This window comes from Kogia breviceps, chromosome 20 (genome assembly GCF_026419965.1).
Source record: "Kogia breviceps isolate mKogBre1 chromosome 20, mKogBre1 haplotype 1, whole genome shotgun sequence".
Classification (NCBI taxonomy): Eukaryota; Metazoa; Chordata; class Mammalia; order Artiodactyla; family Physeteridae; genus Kogia; species Kogia breviceps.
In genome coordinates this window covers 25,493,680-25,507,888 of record NC_081329.1, presented here as the reverse complement: position 1 = coordinate 25,507,888, position 14,209 = coordinate 25,493,680, and the positions used below count along the sequence as shown (strand labels likewise).

Below are 14,209 nucleotides of genomic sequence, written 5' to 3'. Positions count from 1 at the left end.
AGTAGAGCTTCATGGAGGAGGCATTTGAGTTGACCTTGAAGGATGGGTAGCTATTGAGTGAACAGAAATTGATTAGATAAGCAGTTATTTTTGGCAGAGTAGTCAGTTCCTTTCTCTTTTTTTTGCCTTTATATATTATTTTATACAGCAAGTTCTTATTATCTATTTTATACATATTAGTGTATTACATCAACCCCAGTCTCCCAATTCATCCCCCCCACTTTACCCCCTTGGTGTCCATACCTTCTCTACATCTGTGTCTCTGTTTATACCTTGCAAGCCAGTTCATCTGTACCATTTTTCTAGATTCCACATATATGTGTTAGCATACAGTATTTGTTTTTCTCTTTCTGACTTACTTCACTCTGTATGACAGTCTCTAGGTCCATCCACCTCACTACAAATAACTCAGTTTTGTTCCTTTTTATGGCGAGTAATATTCCATTGTATATTTGTACCACATCTTCTTTATCCATTCGTCTGTCGATGGGCATTTAGGTTGCTTCCACGACCTGGCTATTGTAAATAGTGCTGCAATGAACACTGGGGTGCATGTGTCTTTTTGAATTTTGGTTTTCACTGAGTATATGCCCAGTAATGGGACTGCTGGGTCATATGGTAATGCTCTTTTTAGTTTTTAAAGGAACCTCTATACTGTTCTCCATAGTGGCTGTCTTAATTTACATTCCCACCAACAGTGCAAGAGGGTTCCCTTTTCTCCATACCCTCTCCAGCATTTGCTGTTTGTAGATTTTCTGATGATGCCCATTCTAACTGGTGTGAGGTGATACCTCATTGTAGTTTTGATTTGCATTTCTGTAATAATTAGTGATGTTGAGCAGCTTTTCATGTGCCTCTTGGCCATCTCTATGTCTTCTTTGGAGAAATGTCTATTTAGGTCTTCTGCCCATTTTTCGATTGGGTTGTTTGCTTTTTTAATATTGAGCTGCATGAGCTGTTTATATATTTTGGAGATTACTCCTCTGATTCATTTGCAAATATTTTCTCCCATTCTTAGTGTTGTTGTTTTCATTTTGTTTATGGTTTCCTTGGCTGTGCAAAAGCTTTTAAGTTTCATTAGGTCCCATTTTGTTATTTTCATTTTTATTTCCATTACTCTAGGAGGTGGGTCAAAAAAGATCTTGCTGTGATTTATGTCAAAGAGTGTTCTTCCTATGTTTTCCTCTTAAGAGTTTTATAGTGTCTGGTCTTACATGTAGGTTTTTAATCCATTTTGAGTTTATTTTTGTGTATGGTGTTAGGGAGCGTTCTAATTTCATACTTCTACAGGTAGCTGTCCAGTTTTCCCAGCACCACTTATTGAAGAGACTGTCTTTTCTCCATTGTATATCCTTGCCTCCTTTGTCATAGATTAGTTGACGATAGGTGTGTGGGTTTATCTCTGGGCTTTCTTTTTCTTTTATTTATTTATTTATTTTTTGTGATACGCGGGCCTCTCACTGTTGTGGCCTCTCCCGTTGTGGAGCACCAGCTCCGGATGCGCAGGCTCAGTGGCCATGGGTCACGGGCCTAGCTGCTCCACAGTATGTGGGATCTTCCCGGACCGGGGCACGAGCCCGTGTCCCCTGCATTGGCAGGCGGACTCTCAACCACTGTGCCACCAGGGAAGCCCAATCTCTGGGCTTTCTATCCTGTTCCATTGATCTATGTTTCTGTTTTTCTGCCAGTACCATATTGTCTTTATTACTGTAGCTTTGTAGTATAATCTGAAGTCAGGGAGTCTGATTCCTCCAGCTCCATTTATTTCCCTCAAGACTGCTTTGGCTCTTTGGAGTCTTTTGTGTCTCCATACAAATTTTAAGATTTTTTGTTCTAGTTCTGTAAAAAACTGCCAGTGGTAATGTGATAGGGATTGCATTGAATCTGTAGATTGCTTTTGGGAGTATAGTCATTTCACAATTTTGATTCTTCCAATCCAAGAACATGGTATAGCTCTCCACCTGTTTGTGGCATCTTTGATTTCTTTCATCAGTGTCTTATAATTTTCTCAGTACAGTCTTTTACCTTCTTAGGTAGGTTTATTCCTAGGTATTTTATTTTTTTGTTGCAATGGTGAATGGGATCGTTTCCTTAATTTCTCTTTCTGATCTTTTGTTGTTAGTGTATAGAAATGCAAGAGATTTCTGTGCATTAATTTTGTATCCTGCAACTTTACCCAATTCATTGATTAGCTATAGTAGTTTTCTGGTGGCATCTTTAGGATTCTCTATGTATCATGTCATCTGCAAACAGTGACAGTTTTACTTCTTCTTTCCCTATTTGGATTCCTTTTACTTCTTTTTCTTCTCTGATTGCCATGGCTAGGACCTCAAAAGCTACGTTGAATAATAAGAGTGGGCATCCTTGTCTTGTTCCTGATCTTAAAGGAAATGCTTTCAGTTTTTCACCATTGAGAATGATGTTTGCTGTGGGTTTGTTGTATATGGCCTCTATTGTGTTTAGGTGGGTTCCCTCTATGCCCACTCTCTGGAGCGTTTTTATCATAATGGGTGCTGAATTTTGTCAAAAGCTTTTTCTGCATCTATTGAGATGATCATTTGGCTTTTATTCTTCAGTTTGTTAATATGGTGTATCACATTGATTGATTTGCATATACTGAAGAATCTCTGCATCCCTGGGGTAAATCCCACTTGATCATGATGTATGATCCTTTTAATGTGTGATTGGATTCTGTTTGCTAGTATTTTGCTGAGGATTTTTGAATCTATACACATCAGTGATATTGACCTGTAATTTTCTTTTATTGTAGTATCTCTGTCTGGCTTTGGTATATGGGTTATGGCAGCATCATAGAATGAGTTTGGGAGTGTTCCTTCCTCTGCAATTTTTTGGAAGAGTTTGAGAAGGATGGGTGTTAGCTCTTCTCTAAATGTTTGATAGAATCCACCTGTGAAGCCATCTGGTCCTGGACTTTTTTTTGTTGGAAGATTTTTAATCACAGTTCAATTTCAGTGCTGTGATTGGTCTGTTTATATTTTCTCTTTCTTCCTGGTTCTGTCTTGGAAGGTTATACCTTTCTAAGAATTTGTCCATTTCTTCCAGGTTGTCCATTTTATTGGCATGGAGTTGCTTATAGTAGTGTCTTATGATGCTTTGTGTTTCTGAGGTGTCTGTTGTAACTTCTCCCTTTTCATTTCTAATTTTATTGATTTGAGTCCTCTCCCTCTTTTTCTTGATGAGTCTGGCTAATGGTTTGCCAGTTTTGTTTATCTTCTCAAAGAACCAGCCTCAAGTTTTATTGATCTTTGCTATTGCTTTTTTGTTTCTATTTATTTCTGCTCTGCTCTTTATGATTTCTTTCCTTCTACCAACTTTGGGTTTTGTTTGTTCTTCTTTCTCTAGTTCCTTTCGGTGTAAGGTTAGATTGTTTGAGATTTTTCTTGTTTCTTGAGGTAGGATTGTAGTGCTATAAAGTTCTGTTAGAACTGCTTTTGCTGCATCCCAATGAAAACGTGTTTTCATTGTCATTTGTCTGTAGGTATTTTTTTATTTCCTCTTTGATTTCTTCAGTGATCTCTTGGTTATTTAGTAATGTTTAGCCTCCATGTGTTTGTGTTTTTTATAGTTTTACCCTGTAATTGATTTCTAATCTCATAGTGTTGTGGTCAGAAAAGATGCTGGATATGATTTTAATTTTCTTAAATTTACTGAGGCTTGCTTTGTGACCCACAATGTGATCTACCCTGGAGAATGTTCTGTGTGCACTTAAGAAGAAAGTGTAATATGCTGGTTTTGGATGGAATGTCCTATAAATATCAATTAAATCGATCTGGTTTATTGTGTCATTTAAAGCTTGTGGTTCCTTATGAATTTTCTGTCTGGATGATCTGTCTGTTGGTGTAAGTGAGGTCTTAATGTCCCCCACTATTATTGTACTACTGGTGATTTCCTCTTTTAGAGCTGTTAGCAGCTGCCTTATGTATTGATGTGCTCCTATGTTGTGTGCATATATATTTATAATTGTTATATCTTCTTCTTGGATTGATCGCTTGATCATTAGGTAGTGTCCTTCCTTGTCTCTTGTAACATTCTTTATTTTAAAGTCTATTTTATCTGAGTATTGCCACTCCAGCTTTCTTTAGATTTCCATTTGCATGGAATATCTCTTTTCCATCCCCTCACTTTCAGTCTGTATGTGTCCCTAGGTCTGAAGTGGGTCTCTTGTAGACAGCATATATATGGGTCTTGTTTTTGTATCTTCAGTGAGCCTGTGTCCTTTGGTTGGAGCATTTAATCCATTTACATTTAAGGTAATTATCGATATGTATGTTCCTATCACCATATTCTGAATTGTTTTGCATTTGTTTTTGTAGGTCCTTTTCTTCTCTTGTGTTTCCCACTTAGAGACGTTCCTTTAGCATTTGCTGTAGAGCTGGTTTGGTGGTGCTGAATTCTCTTAGCTTTTGCTTGTCTGTAAAGCTTTTGATTTCTCCATCAAATCTGAATGAGATCCTTTCTGGGTAGAGTAATCTTGGTTGTAAGTTCTTCCCTTTCATCACTTTAAATATATCATGCCACTCCCTTCTGGCTTGTAGAGTTTCTGCTGAGAAATCAGCTGTGAACCTTATGGGAGTTCCCTTGTATGTTGCCATTTCCCCCTTGTTTCAATAATTTTTCTTTGTCTTTAATTTTTGTCAGTTTGATTAATGTGTGTCTCGGCATGTTTCTCCTTGGGTTTATCCTGCCTGGGACTCTCTGCACTTCCTGGACTTGGGTGGCTATTTCCTTTCCCATGTTAAGTAAGTTTTTGACTGTAATCTCTTCAAATATTTTCTCAGGTCCTTCCTCTCTCTCTCCTCATTCTGGGACCCCTATAATGCGAATGTTGGCACGTTTAATGTTGTCTCAGAGGTCTCTTAGGCTGTCTTCATTTCTTTTCATTTTTTTTTCTTTATTTTGTTCCACGCAGTGAATTCCACCATTCTGTCTTCTAGGTCACTTATCCGTTCTTTTGCCTCAGTTATTCTCCTATTGATTCCTTCTAGTATATTTTTCATTTCAGTTATTGTATTGTTCATCCCTGTTTGTTTGTTCTTTAATTCTTCTAGGTCTTTTTTTTTTTTTTTCCCCCAGTACGTGGGCCTCTCACTGTTGTGGCCTCTCCCATTGCGGAGCACAGGCTCTGGACGCGCAGGCTCAGCGGCTGTGGCTCATGGGCCCAGCCGCTTCGCGGCATGTGGGATCTTCCCGGACTGGGGCACAAACCCGTGTTCTCTGCATCGGCAGGCAGACTCTCAATCACTGCGCCACCAGGGAAGCCCTCTTCTAGGTCTTTGTTAAACATTTCATGCATCTTCTCGATCTTTGCCTCCATTCTTTCTCCAAGGTCCTGTATCATCTTCACTATCATTATTCTGAATTCTTTTTCTGGAAGGTTGCCTGTCTCCACTTCATTTAATTGTTTTTCTGGGGTTTTACCTTGTTCCTTCATCTGGTATATAGTCCTCTGTCTTTTCATCTTGTCTATCTTTCTGTGAGTGTGGTTTTCATTCCACAGGCTGCAGGATTGTAGTTCTTCTTGTTTCTGCTGTCTGCCCTCTCATGGATGAGGCTATCTAAGAGGCTTGTGCAAGCTTCCTGATGGGAGGGATTGGTGGTGGGTAGAGCTGGGTGTCATTCTGGTGGCCAGAGCTCAGTAAAAGTTTAATCCATTTGTCTGCTGTTGCGTGGGGCTGGGTTCCCTCCCTGTTGGTTGTTTGGCCTGAGGTAACCCAGCACTGGATGCTACAGGCTCTTTGGTGGGGCTAATGGCCGGCTCTGGGAGGGCTCACACCAAGGAGTACTTCCCAGAACTTCTGCTGCCAGTGTCCTTGTCCCCACAGTGAGCCACAACCACCCCCCACCTCTGCAGGAGACCCTCCAATGCTAGCAGGTAGGTCTGGTTCAGTGTCATATGGGAACACTCCTCCTTCCTCTGGGTCCTGATGCAAACACTACTTTGTGTGTGCCCTCCAAGAGTGGAGTCTGTTTCCTCCAGTCCTGTCGAAGTCCTACAATCAAATCCCTCTAGGCTTCCAAGTCTGATTCTCTAGGAATTCCTCCTTCTGTTACCAGACCCCCAGGTTGGGAAGCCTGACATGGGGCTCAGAACCTTCATTCCAGTGGGTGGACTTCTGTGGTATAAGTGTTCTCCAGTTTGTGAGTCACTCACCCAGGGGTTATGGGATTTGATTTTATTGTGATTATGCCCCTCCTACCATCTCATTGCAGCTTCTCCTTGTCTTTGGATGTGAGGTATCTTTTTGGTGAGTTCCAGTGTCTTCCTGTTGATGATTGTTCAGCAGTTAGTTGTGAATCCAGTGCTCTAGCAAGGAGGGAGTGAGCACCTGTCCGTCTACTCCGCCATCTTGAACCAATGAGCCCAGTGCTTTTCTGATATATAAGATGTTCATAAAATAAACCACCTCAGGCTTCTTACTGCATAAAATAGGTTACAAGATACATCATTTTTTATCATGGTATGTAAAATTTCCTCTAGCCTTTAAAAATACAAATCAAGTAGGAATAATTTCTGAAAAAATTTCCTGACTTAAGGCAGGGTAATGTCCTTAGAAAGAATAGTAAAAAACCATTGAGAGAATAAAAGGAATTCTGTACAGGATAACATGGTAATTGTCATTGTAAAATGGCACTAAAGGGTGTTAACATGTGAAAAGGTGGCTTGCCAATGAAACTGAAAACACAGTGTATCCATGTGAAAAGATGGCAATAGACAGAGACAGATGCCCTCATGGCATCTATGATTTGACCAACTCGACCAAGCTCTGTCTTTCCTGTTGGCAGAAGAAACAGCACTCTGATACACAGTCTTCAGAAAAAATGAACAGAGTGGTACAATTTAAAGGTGAATAAAGTATTACATGAGACTGACTTGTAAAAATATGTATTTTTTCTACTTACTACACTTTAATAAATGGGCCCCCGTGTCCCTCATAAAGTTTCCAAATTTAAATATTTCCCATGTGTAAGGATGACACTTTCTATAACATTTATAATGCGTTCTAAAAGACATCTGGGCCAAGTAATAAGAATCCAGTGGATGCATCACATCTTCTGATTGTTTAAATTAAATATGCAGAGGAACAGTAGGTTTTCATGCTCTGAACATAGGAGATAAGGCGCTGCTAGCTGGTTAACGTGGGAGCTGTAAATCAGTGAGGAATTCCAAGTATTCTGTCTACTTTGTAACAGACACATCATCCCCCAACTTCTACCACTTTTAGAAGAAAGATAAGAGAATTTCTTGAATGGAAAATTTTAACATGCAAGATTCCCATTTTAAGTTGCTTCTACCAAAAGATAGATTCTTTAATATTATTACATTAATAAGGAAGGAGGAAATAAATGACTTGGGAATTCTTCCCTTCTGCTCAATATTAGCAAACTTACTTTGCTTTAGTCCACAATACTGTTGCTTTATAGAGTATCAATTGGCTATCATCATTAGGTAATGTAGTTGGGTTAAATTTAAGGAGAACCAACTTGCTTCCAAAGATTGACAGAATAATGGCTACTCTAAAGAACAGAAAAGATATATTACCTTGATCACTGAAATAATTTTTAAATTTGAGAATGATATTGTTTGGAAAACCATTTAGATAAGAGGCATGAAGGAATATGATGGATGTGGAGCTGAACATAAAGAACCAAATGCCTTCACTGAGGATGCTCACTGCATTAATTAATTTAAAGTCAATGTTTTGTATTTTATACACACACACACATATTTTACCTCTCACAGTTCCATTGCTAAAATCTCAAAATATAGTGAGACTAAGGCAATCCATTTTAAAGTAAGGTAGGAAGGGAGAGCTCTGAGCCCAGATATGTGAGGATTTTTTTTTTTTGGTGGGTGAGATATTAAAATACATATTTCAAAGATATCTATTGAAAATTTCAAAAATTTTAGTTCTTTATTATTATTAATCAATGACAGCTTATTACTAACTTATTAAAACCACCTGAAGCAGAATCTTTCAGCATAGTGGCCATGAAGTATGATGACCTTTAATAACTGATCTATTATTGATATAGACCCATGTCTTGAATATATCCTGCCTCCTCTCTCCAGGTATTCCCAATTTCTCAGAACTTTATGTATCTTCATTTTTCTCGAAATGTCTACCATAAAAACCAAGTCAGTTTTAGGGAGAAGAAGATGGTTTTTAACACCAGATATATGCTTTTCCCAGGAATGAAACAATCCCAGGGTTGGAAGGGCCTTGAGTGATCATTCAATCAAGACATCCTTTTGCAGGCAGATCTACATGTAGGGAATCAATTCTATTTGTGAAGATGTATAGAATGAACACTTATTCTACCCCAACACACAAACAGGTACACCTCATCCTTCTGCAGTCTTGAAGAAAGAACTTCCCAATTTTCATCTGCTTTTATTAGACTCAAAGACAAAATTGCTGATGCTGTGATGTTTGTCACTAGTGCCTAAGCCCCCAAAGAAAGGGCTTATATTATGGACAAGGCCCATGGTTAGGACTAATAAATTAAACCTCCTCGGTTGGGTTCCTGGAGTGGTACTGAATAGAAATCCAGACTTTGGTCTTAAAGTTTAGTATCTCAGCTGGGAACTCTGGCTACCCATCTTATTAGCTCTGTAATCTTGGATAAGAAGGTTGACTTCCTTGAGACTGTTACATCGTGTAAAATTGTGATGATATAATACTAATCCACAGAGCTGTGATGGTTATATGTGAAAGCACATGAAGTGGTACCTGAAACATAGTGGCTTTCAAAAGTTATTAATTTTCCTCTGATGTAGAAAATGATGGCCAATGAAATTTTGCCTAAGAAATAGAGTTTGGTACAAAGAAATGGGGATGCACTGGGCCAAATTTCAGCAGAGACACTTAAAGCAATTAATTAAATGATCCTTACAGGATCAAACAAGTTAATAAAGCTTCTAAAATGCAGTAGCCTACAACTTAGATTGCTGTAGTCCACCACTGAGTGTCTAAATATTATTCTGCTAACTCTGCCTCCATTTACCAAGAGGTACTGTGATGTCATGTTCTTTAAGTCTTTCCAAAGCGATCATAAACTTCGTTAAGCATTAGAAAAGGAACTGGAGAGTAAAGAAGATTATGTTTATTAGCTCATTTTCTTTTTTGTTTAAAATTAACTTATTTTTTGGCTGCGTTGGGTCTTCATTGCTGCGCGTAGGCCTTCTCTAGTTGTGGTGAGCAGGGTCTACTCTTCGTTGCGGTGCAAGAACTTCTCATTGCGGTGGCTTCTCTTGTTGCGGAGCACGGGCTCTAGGTGCACAGGCTTCAGTAGTTGTGGCTCATGGGCTCTAGAGCACAGGCTCAGTCGTTGTGGAGCACGGGCTTAGTTGCTCTGCAGCATGTGGGATCTTCCCAGACAGGGCTCGAACCTGTGTCCCCTGCATTGGCAGGCGGATTCTTAACCACTGCGCCACCAGGGCAGCCCCATTAGCTCATTTTCTTTCCATGCACTTCAAGGGTTTATTAAGCAAGGAGCAAAGGTGCCAGGATGTGTCAACCTTATCACATTCCTTTCACACAAATATCTTGTAATAGCTGAAATTGATCCTCAATATCTGGGTGCCTTAGAAAGTAAAAACCTTTTAAACCTGGAATTCTTTTGTTGACCTGTTGACAGGTATTCAGGGCAATTTTCATCAGAGGCATCTTTATGTCCTGCCTTTTCACTCTTCCTTCTGAAGTGCAGCTCTTCTTAGATTTTCGTTTTTGTTTTTATTTTAAAACTCCCATACAATTTGTATTTTACTTTGAAATAAATTGTCTTAAATATGCCATGACTGTTCAAGGAAGAGACTCTAAAAATATCTTGCCTGAGGTTTCTGGATCTACCTTCCCTGTCAGAACTATGTTAGCACATAATGCTAACTTGCAATAACAAATGCAAATATGGTAGAAACATGTCAGTTAAGACAGCTATCAATGTTGAGACATGCTTCTTTGGAAAGCCATCCACACTTTAGAGAAAACGACTTGGGGAATTAGCCACACTCATTTTGTATAAACAGTGAACTGCAATGAGAAAGGAGGGAAGTGATAATGCTTGTAGGCTACAAGTTTTGAGAAAAAACCGCACCTGAAATTGAGTTGTACGGATAGAAAATGCATTAAACCTTTTGCTGAGCTTATATATTATTTATATATATATATATATATATATATACACGTGAATATGTATGTGTGCGTATGTATGTATATGTATATATACACATACACGTTCTAAGGTGAACGATCCAGTATGTTTGTTTTTCTAAACTAGCCAGGGATTACCTTGGAATTGCTAAACAACACCTTACCAGCTTCCCTGATTCTCCCCCTCAGCTACTCTCTCCCTCTACCCTCAAATAACCGTTCAGGAGGGAATGCCATTGTCTACTTGATAAGCTCAAGTCCAGAGCCATGGAGTCATTCAGTGGTTTAGGGCCAATCAAAGCCATGGCATTTCAGTTGTCTTTTTGCAAAAGTTCCCAAGTGAATTCTCCTCTGACTCCCATTCTAACTCTGCCTTTCGGTTATATGCCCTTGGAGGAAGTCCTATCCCTTTTTGCACTGCTATGTCCTTACTGTGTAGAATGAGATTACTATCTACTCTGTCTTATATTATTGTATTGATGAAATCTAGGCTTAATGGAAATGAGGATGTGTAGAAACCCTGATCCTAGAGGGTAAGAGAAATTGTAAGACAATCAGGAACCAAGGCCTTGAAAATGAAATAACACAGATTGGGCAACTGACTTCTGAACAACTAATCAGAACTGGCAGAAAAGCAGCCCACCGGTGACCTTGTGTCTTCTTAGGCTATGTGTCTCAGTTCAATAACAAATCTCAGCTGATATTCCATGTCTGTCATGAACTGTTAGATTGATTGTAGTTTTGTGTGTACAAAGCCCTGGACAAATTCCTTCCCCAAAGGCCCCTCCACAGAGCCTATGCTCTGATGGGTTGCGTTTCCCTGCCCCAGTGGGCAGCTCAGTTCCATCCTCGGCCTGAGAAAAAGTTAATTTTCCCTTATCAGTAATGGGGATTCAAAGAGTGAGTGCCTTTTGAAGCTCTTTCATGCTATATGTATAGCACAACGGAGACAGGTATACAGTCCTTAACGTCCTTTAGAAACGGGGTCGGATGACCTGTAGACCAAGGACTCACCTCGAGGATTGACGTCTGCACTTGGAGGATCTGTTCATGGCCTTTGAGCTGCCGGATGCAGATTTTGCAGGACAGCTGGGTGGTGGTGGGCGTGTAGCGTTCCAGGGAGAAGGCACAGTGCAGGGGCTGCCGGTTACCGCACCACACGCGGGAGAATGGGACTTCCTGCGGGGGAGACGGGGGAGAGAAGAGGGCAATGGGTGTGCAGAGCCCAGCTGAGGTGAGCAGAGAGCAGGAGGGACCTAATCACGGTAATGATGATGATGATGACGGTGATGGCAGGAGAGGTAATTGCCTAAGCGACTCTGGTGGAATGGTAGAAATAAAATTCCAGCATATGCCAAGCAGCACAAAAGTAATTAACGTCAATTCCAACTGATAATGTAATTAACATCAATTCCAATTGATAACATTTGAATTCCAAAACCACACTGCAAGAGCTCAGCTTTCACTTGGTGACTTACACAGTTAGAAAGAATACCATCAAAAGTTAATCATCGTGTCTTTCCATGACAGAAATATTCTAAAAGACTCCTATGGGTAGATTGCTAGGATTAGATGCCTACTCCATCCTTCTACCTAAGCCCGGGGTAGGATGATATCTTCTCACTTAAATGAAAATTATGCTGAAGAACTGACTGGCCAGAACTTATGCCCATACCACAAACAAATGCCAAATTGTATAAACATAATGTTGCTAATGTATCCAGCATAAAAATTATACCTACTGCAGAATCGTGCACACACATACACACACCCCCGAGAGAGACACACAAACACAACAGGCTACCCCAGAACGGTCTAGTTTCCCAACTCCTCATTCATTCATTTCATCCATTCTACGGTTACATGTACAATGCCTACTAACAACCAGACCCTGTACTAGATAAGCAAGAAAAGAACAGTAAGAATTGAGGTCTGGTCCCCACTTTCAAGGGACTTATAGACAATTGAGGGCAAAAGCAATTTTCACTAAATGAGGGGGGAAATTGTAAAATCTATACACATTCCCCTTTTCCCCATGACCAGCTGGTGCTTGCCAGCAACTGGCTCAGGCATGTGGCTTTACACTAATGTGACGTAGAGGTCAGTCACTGATAATCTTCCATGTACTAAAATGTCTTTCATTCCTACTCAGATCAGGCTGTGGTCCTCGGCAATGACCTCATATTTCCAGCCTATAGTAATTTTCATTCTCCCTTCTTGCTCTTTTCCGCATCCCATTCATTTGCTCTTTCACCTGTTGCTACAAATACAGTTTTCCCCAATACTGATGCTGAAAGGCAGCAAAAGATGTATCAAGTCTGGAAGTCTGAGTCTCTGAAGTGTGACTGGTGATGGACTCAGCAGGTGTTTTAAGACCAAAGGCCATGATTAGAATTCAGTCTACCCTCTTTGAGGAACTATGAATAACCTAGTTATCCCTGAGCTCCAAACTGCACACTTGTTGGTTTCCTCATTTTCTCTGTAGGAAGTCTCACAGACCATAATTTTGGATACTTGCTGGGTGCGACCAGCAGGCAGGGATGGAGTTTAGATTGTTGCAGACTTGAGTACAAGAGAGTCAGCTTTAGGAATTACGAAGGAACGAACTCACGCGTTAAACCCTACCACCCATCCCAGCAAGGGATGTAAGGGTGTCGTGTTTTTGTTTTGTTTGTTCTGAAAACTGACCCAAGGGAAAGGCAGTGGATCTTTTTTTTTTTTTTTTTTTGCGGGCCTCTCACTGTTGTGGCCTCTCCCGTTGCGGAGCACAGGCTCCGGACGCGCAGGCTCAGCGGCCACGGCTCACGGGCCCAGCCGCTCCGCGGCACGTGGGATCTTCCCGGACCGGGGCACGAACCCGTGTCCCCTGCATCGGCAGGCGGACTCTCAACCACTGCGCCACCAGGGAAGCTCGAAAGAATATTTTTTAATCGTTGACTTGAGTAGCGGCTGCCAGTAGTGCTCAACAAAACATTTAAAAACAATAGAAGCACTGCGATTAGTGTGTTTTCAGGGCAATCATCTTTGCTTTCTTTTATTTAAAAAAAAAAAAAAAAAAAAAAAAGGCAAAACACCAAGATGCTCACTGAGCTGAGAGGAATTATGTGGAAAGTAATACAAGAGGACAAAGTGTAGCAAAGTTCTGGGTGTTTAAAGAATTCCGGAAATGTTTTCATTTTGAGTCCCATTATAATTAGTTTCCTAGCAGATGGGGACCATGTAAATCATATCGTAGCAGGAGACAGACACTGGATTCTCCAAGATACATAGCATGCTGTAAGATAGCTGCTTTTATCCTACAGAGGTGACAGCCTGGCTTGATGTTTTGTAGGATTTAGAAAATAAATTAATATTTTATCGCATACTGTTTATTACAGCTTCTTCACCCCACAGGCAGCAAGGAATAAAGGAAACGATGATTAAGTAGCTCTCAGGTCCCAGTAACCTACTGAGAGCAGAGTTATTTCCCTCTAAAGGAGGGTTGCTAAGTCTTCCAAGGGGACAATAGCATATCACAATTAGCATATCACTAATTGTGGTAAAGTCTTAAGAAAAGGGGGCATAATTAATTGCTTATTTTAGAAGGACTAGTGTTGTGGGCTTCATTTTTTTCTTTGAATCAAGGTTAGTGAGGGCTATGGTAACCAGATCCCCTAAGAACTCACATGCCCTCACGTACCCTTCCCTTTCATCCATCATACGTGGTTTCATAAGCAATTAGGGTTGTAGCCTAGCATTTTATAAATTGTCATCCTCCAGAATCGAAACCAACAAGATTTAAAATCTAGTTGGTCCTAATATGTAGGCTCTTATCACAAAGCTCTGGACCCAATCTTGAACTCACATCATTCTAAAAACATCTCTTGGTTGGTGTCTGATAGGGCAACTATTCTAGGCACTGGATACCTCCCTGAGAAATTCCACCTTTCCCAGAAGAAAAAAGGAAGGTTTTTCAGGAGAGTAAGCTTTGGGTACCAACTGGAATATGTCAATTCCCAGATTCCTGATTTGAAGTTAGAGAAAGGGAGAGAGGAATA

At 40.2% G+C, this 14,209-nt stretch overlaps 1 protein-coding gene across 9 annotated transcripts in view; it reads right to left on the bottom strand.

Moving 5' to 3' along the window:
• UNC5D (unc-5 netrin receptor D) overlaps positions 1 to 14,209 on the bottom strand; it is a 567,718-nt gene that overhangs the window by 21,004 nt on the left and 532,505 nt on the right. For all 9 annotated transcript variants that reach the window (XM_067022440.1, XM_059049202.2, XM_067022443.1 and 6 more), the window contains one exon: positions 11,187 to 11,351. In XM_067022440.1, coding sequence (XP_066878541.1) covers positions 11,187 to 11,351 — 165 coding nt within the window. The remainder of the gene's footprint in view (positions 1 to 11,186; positions 11,352 to 14,209) is intronic.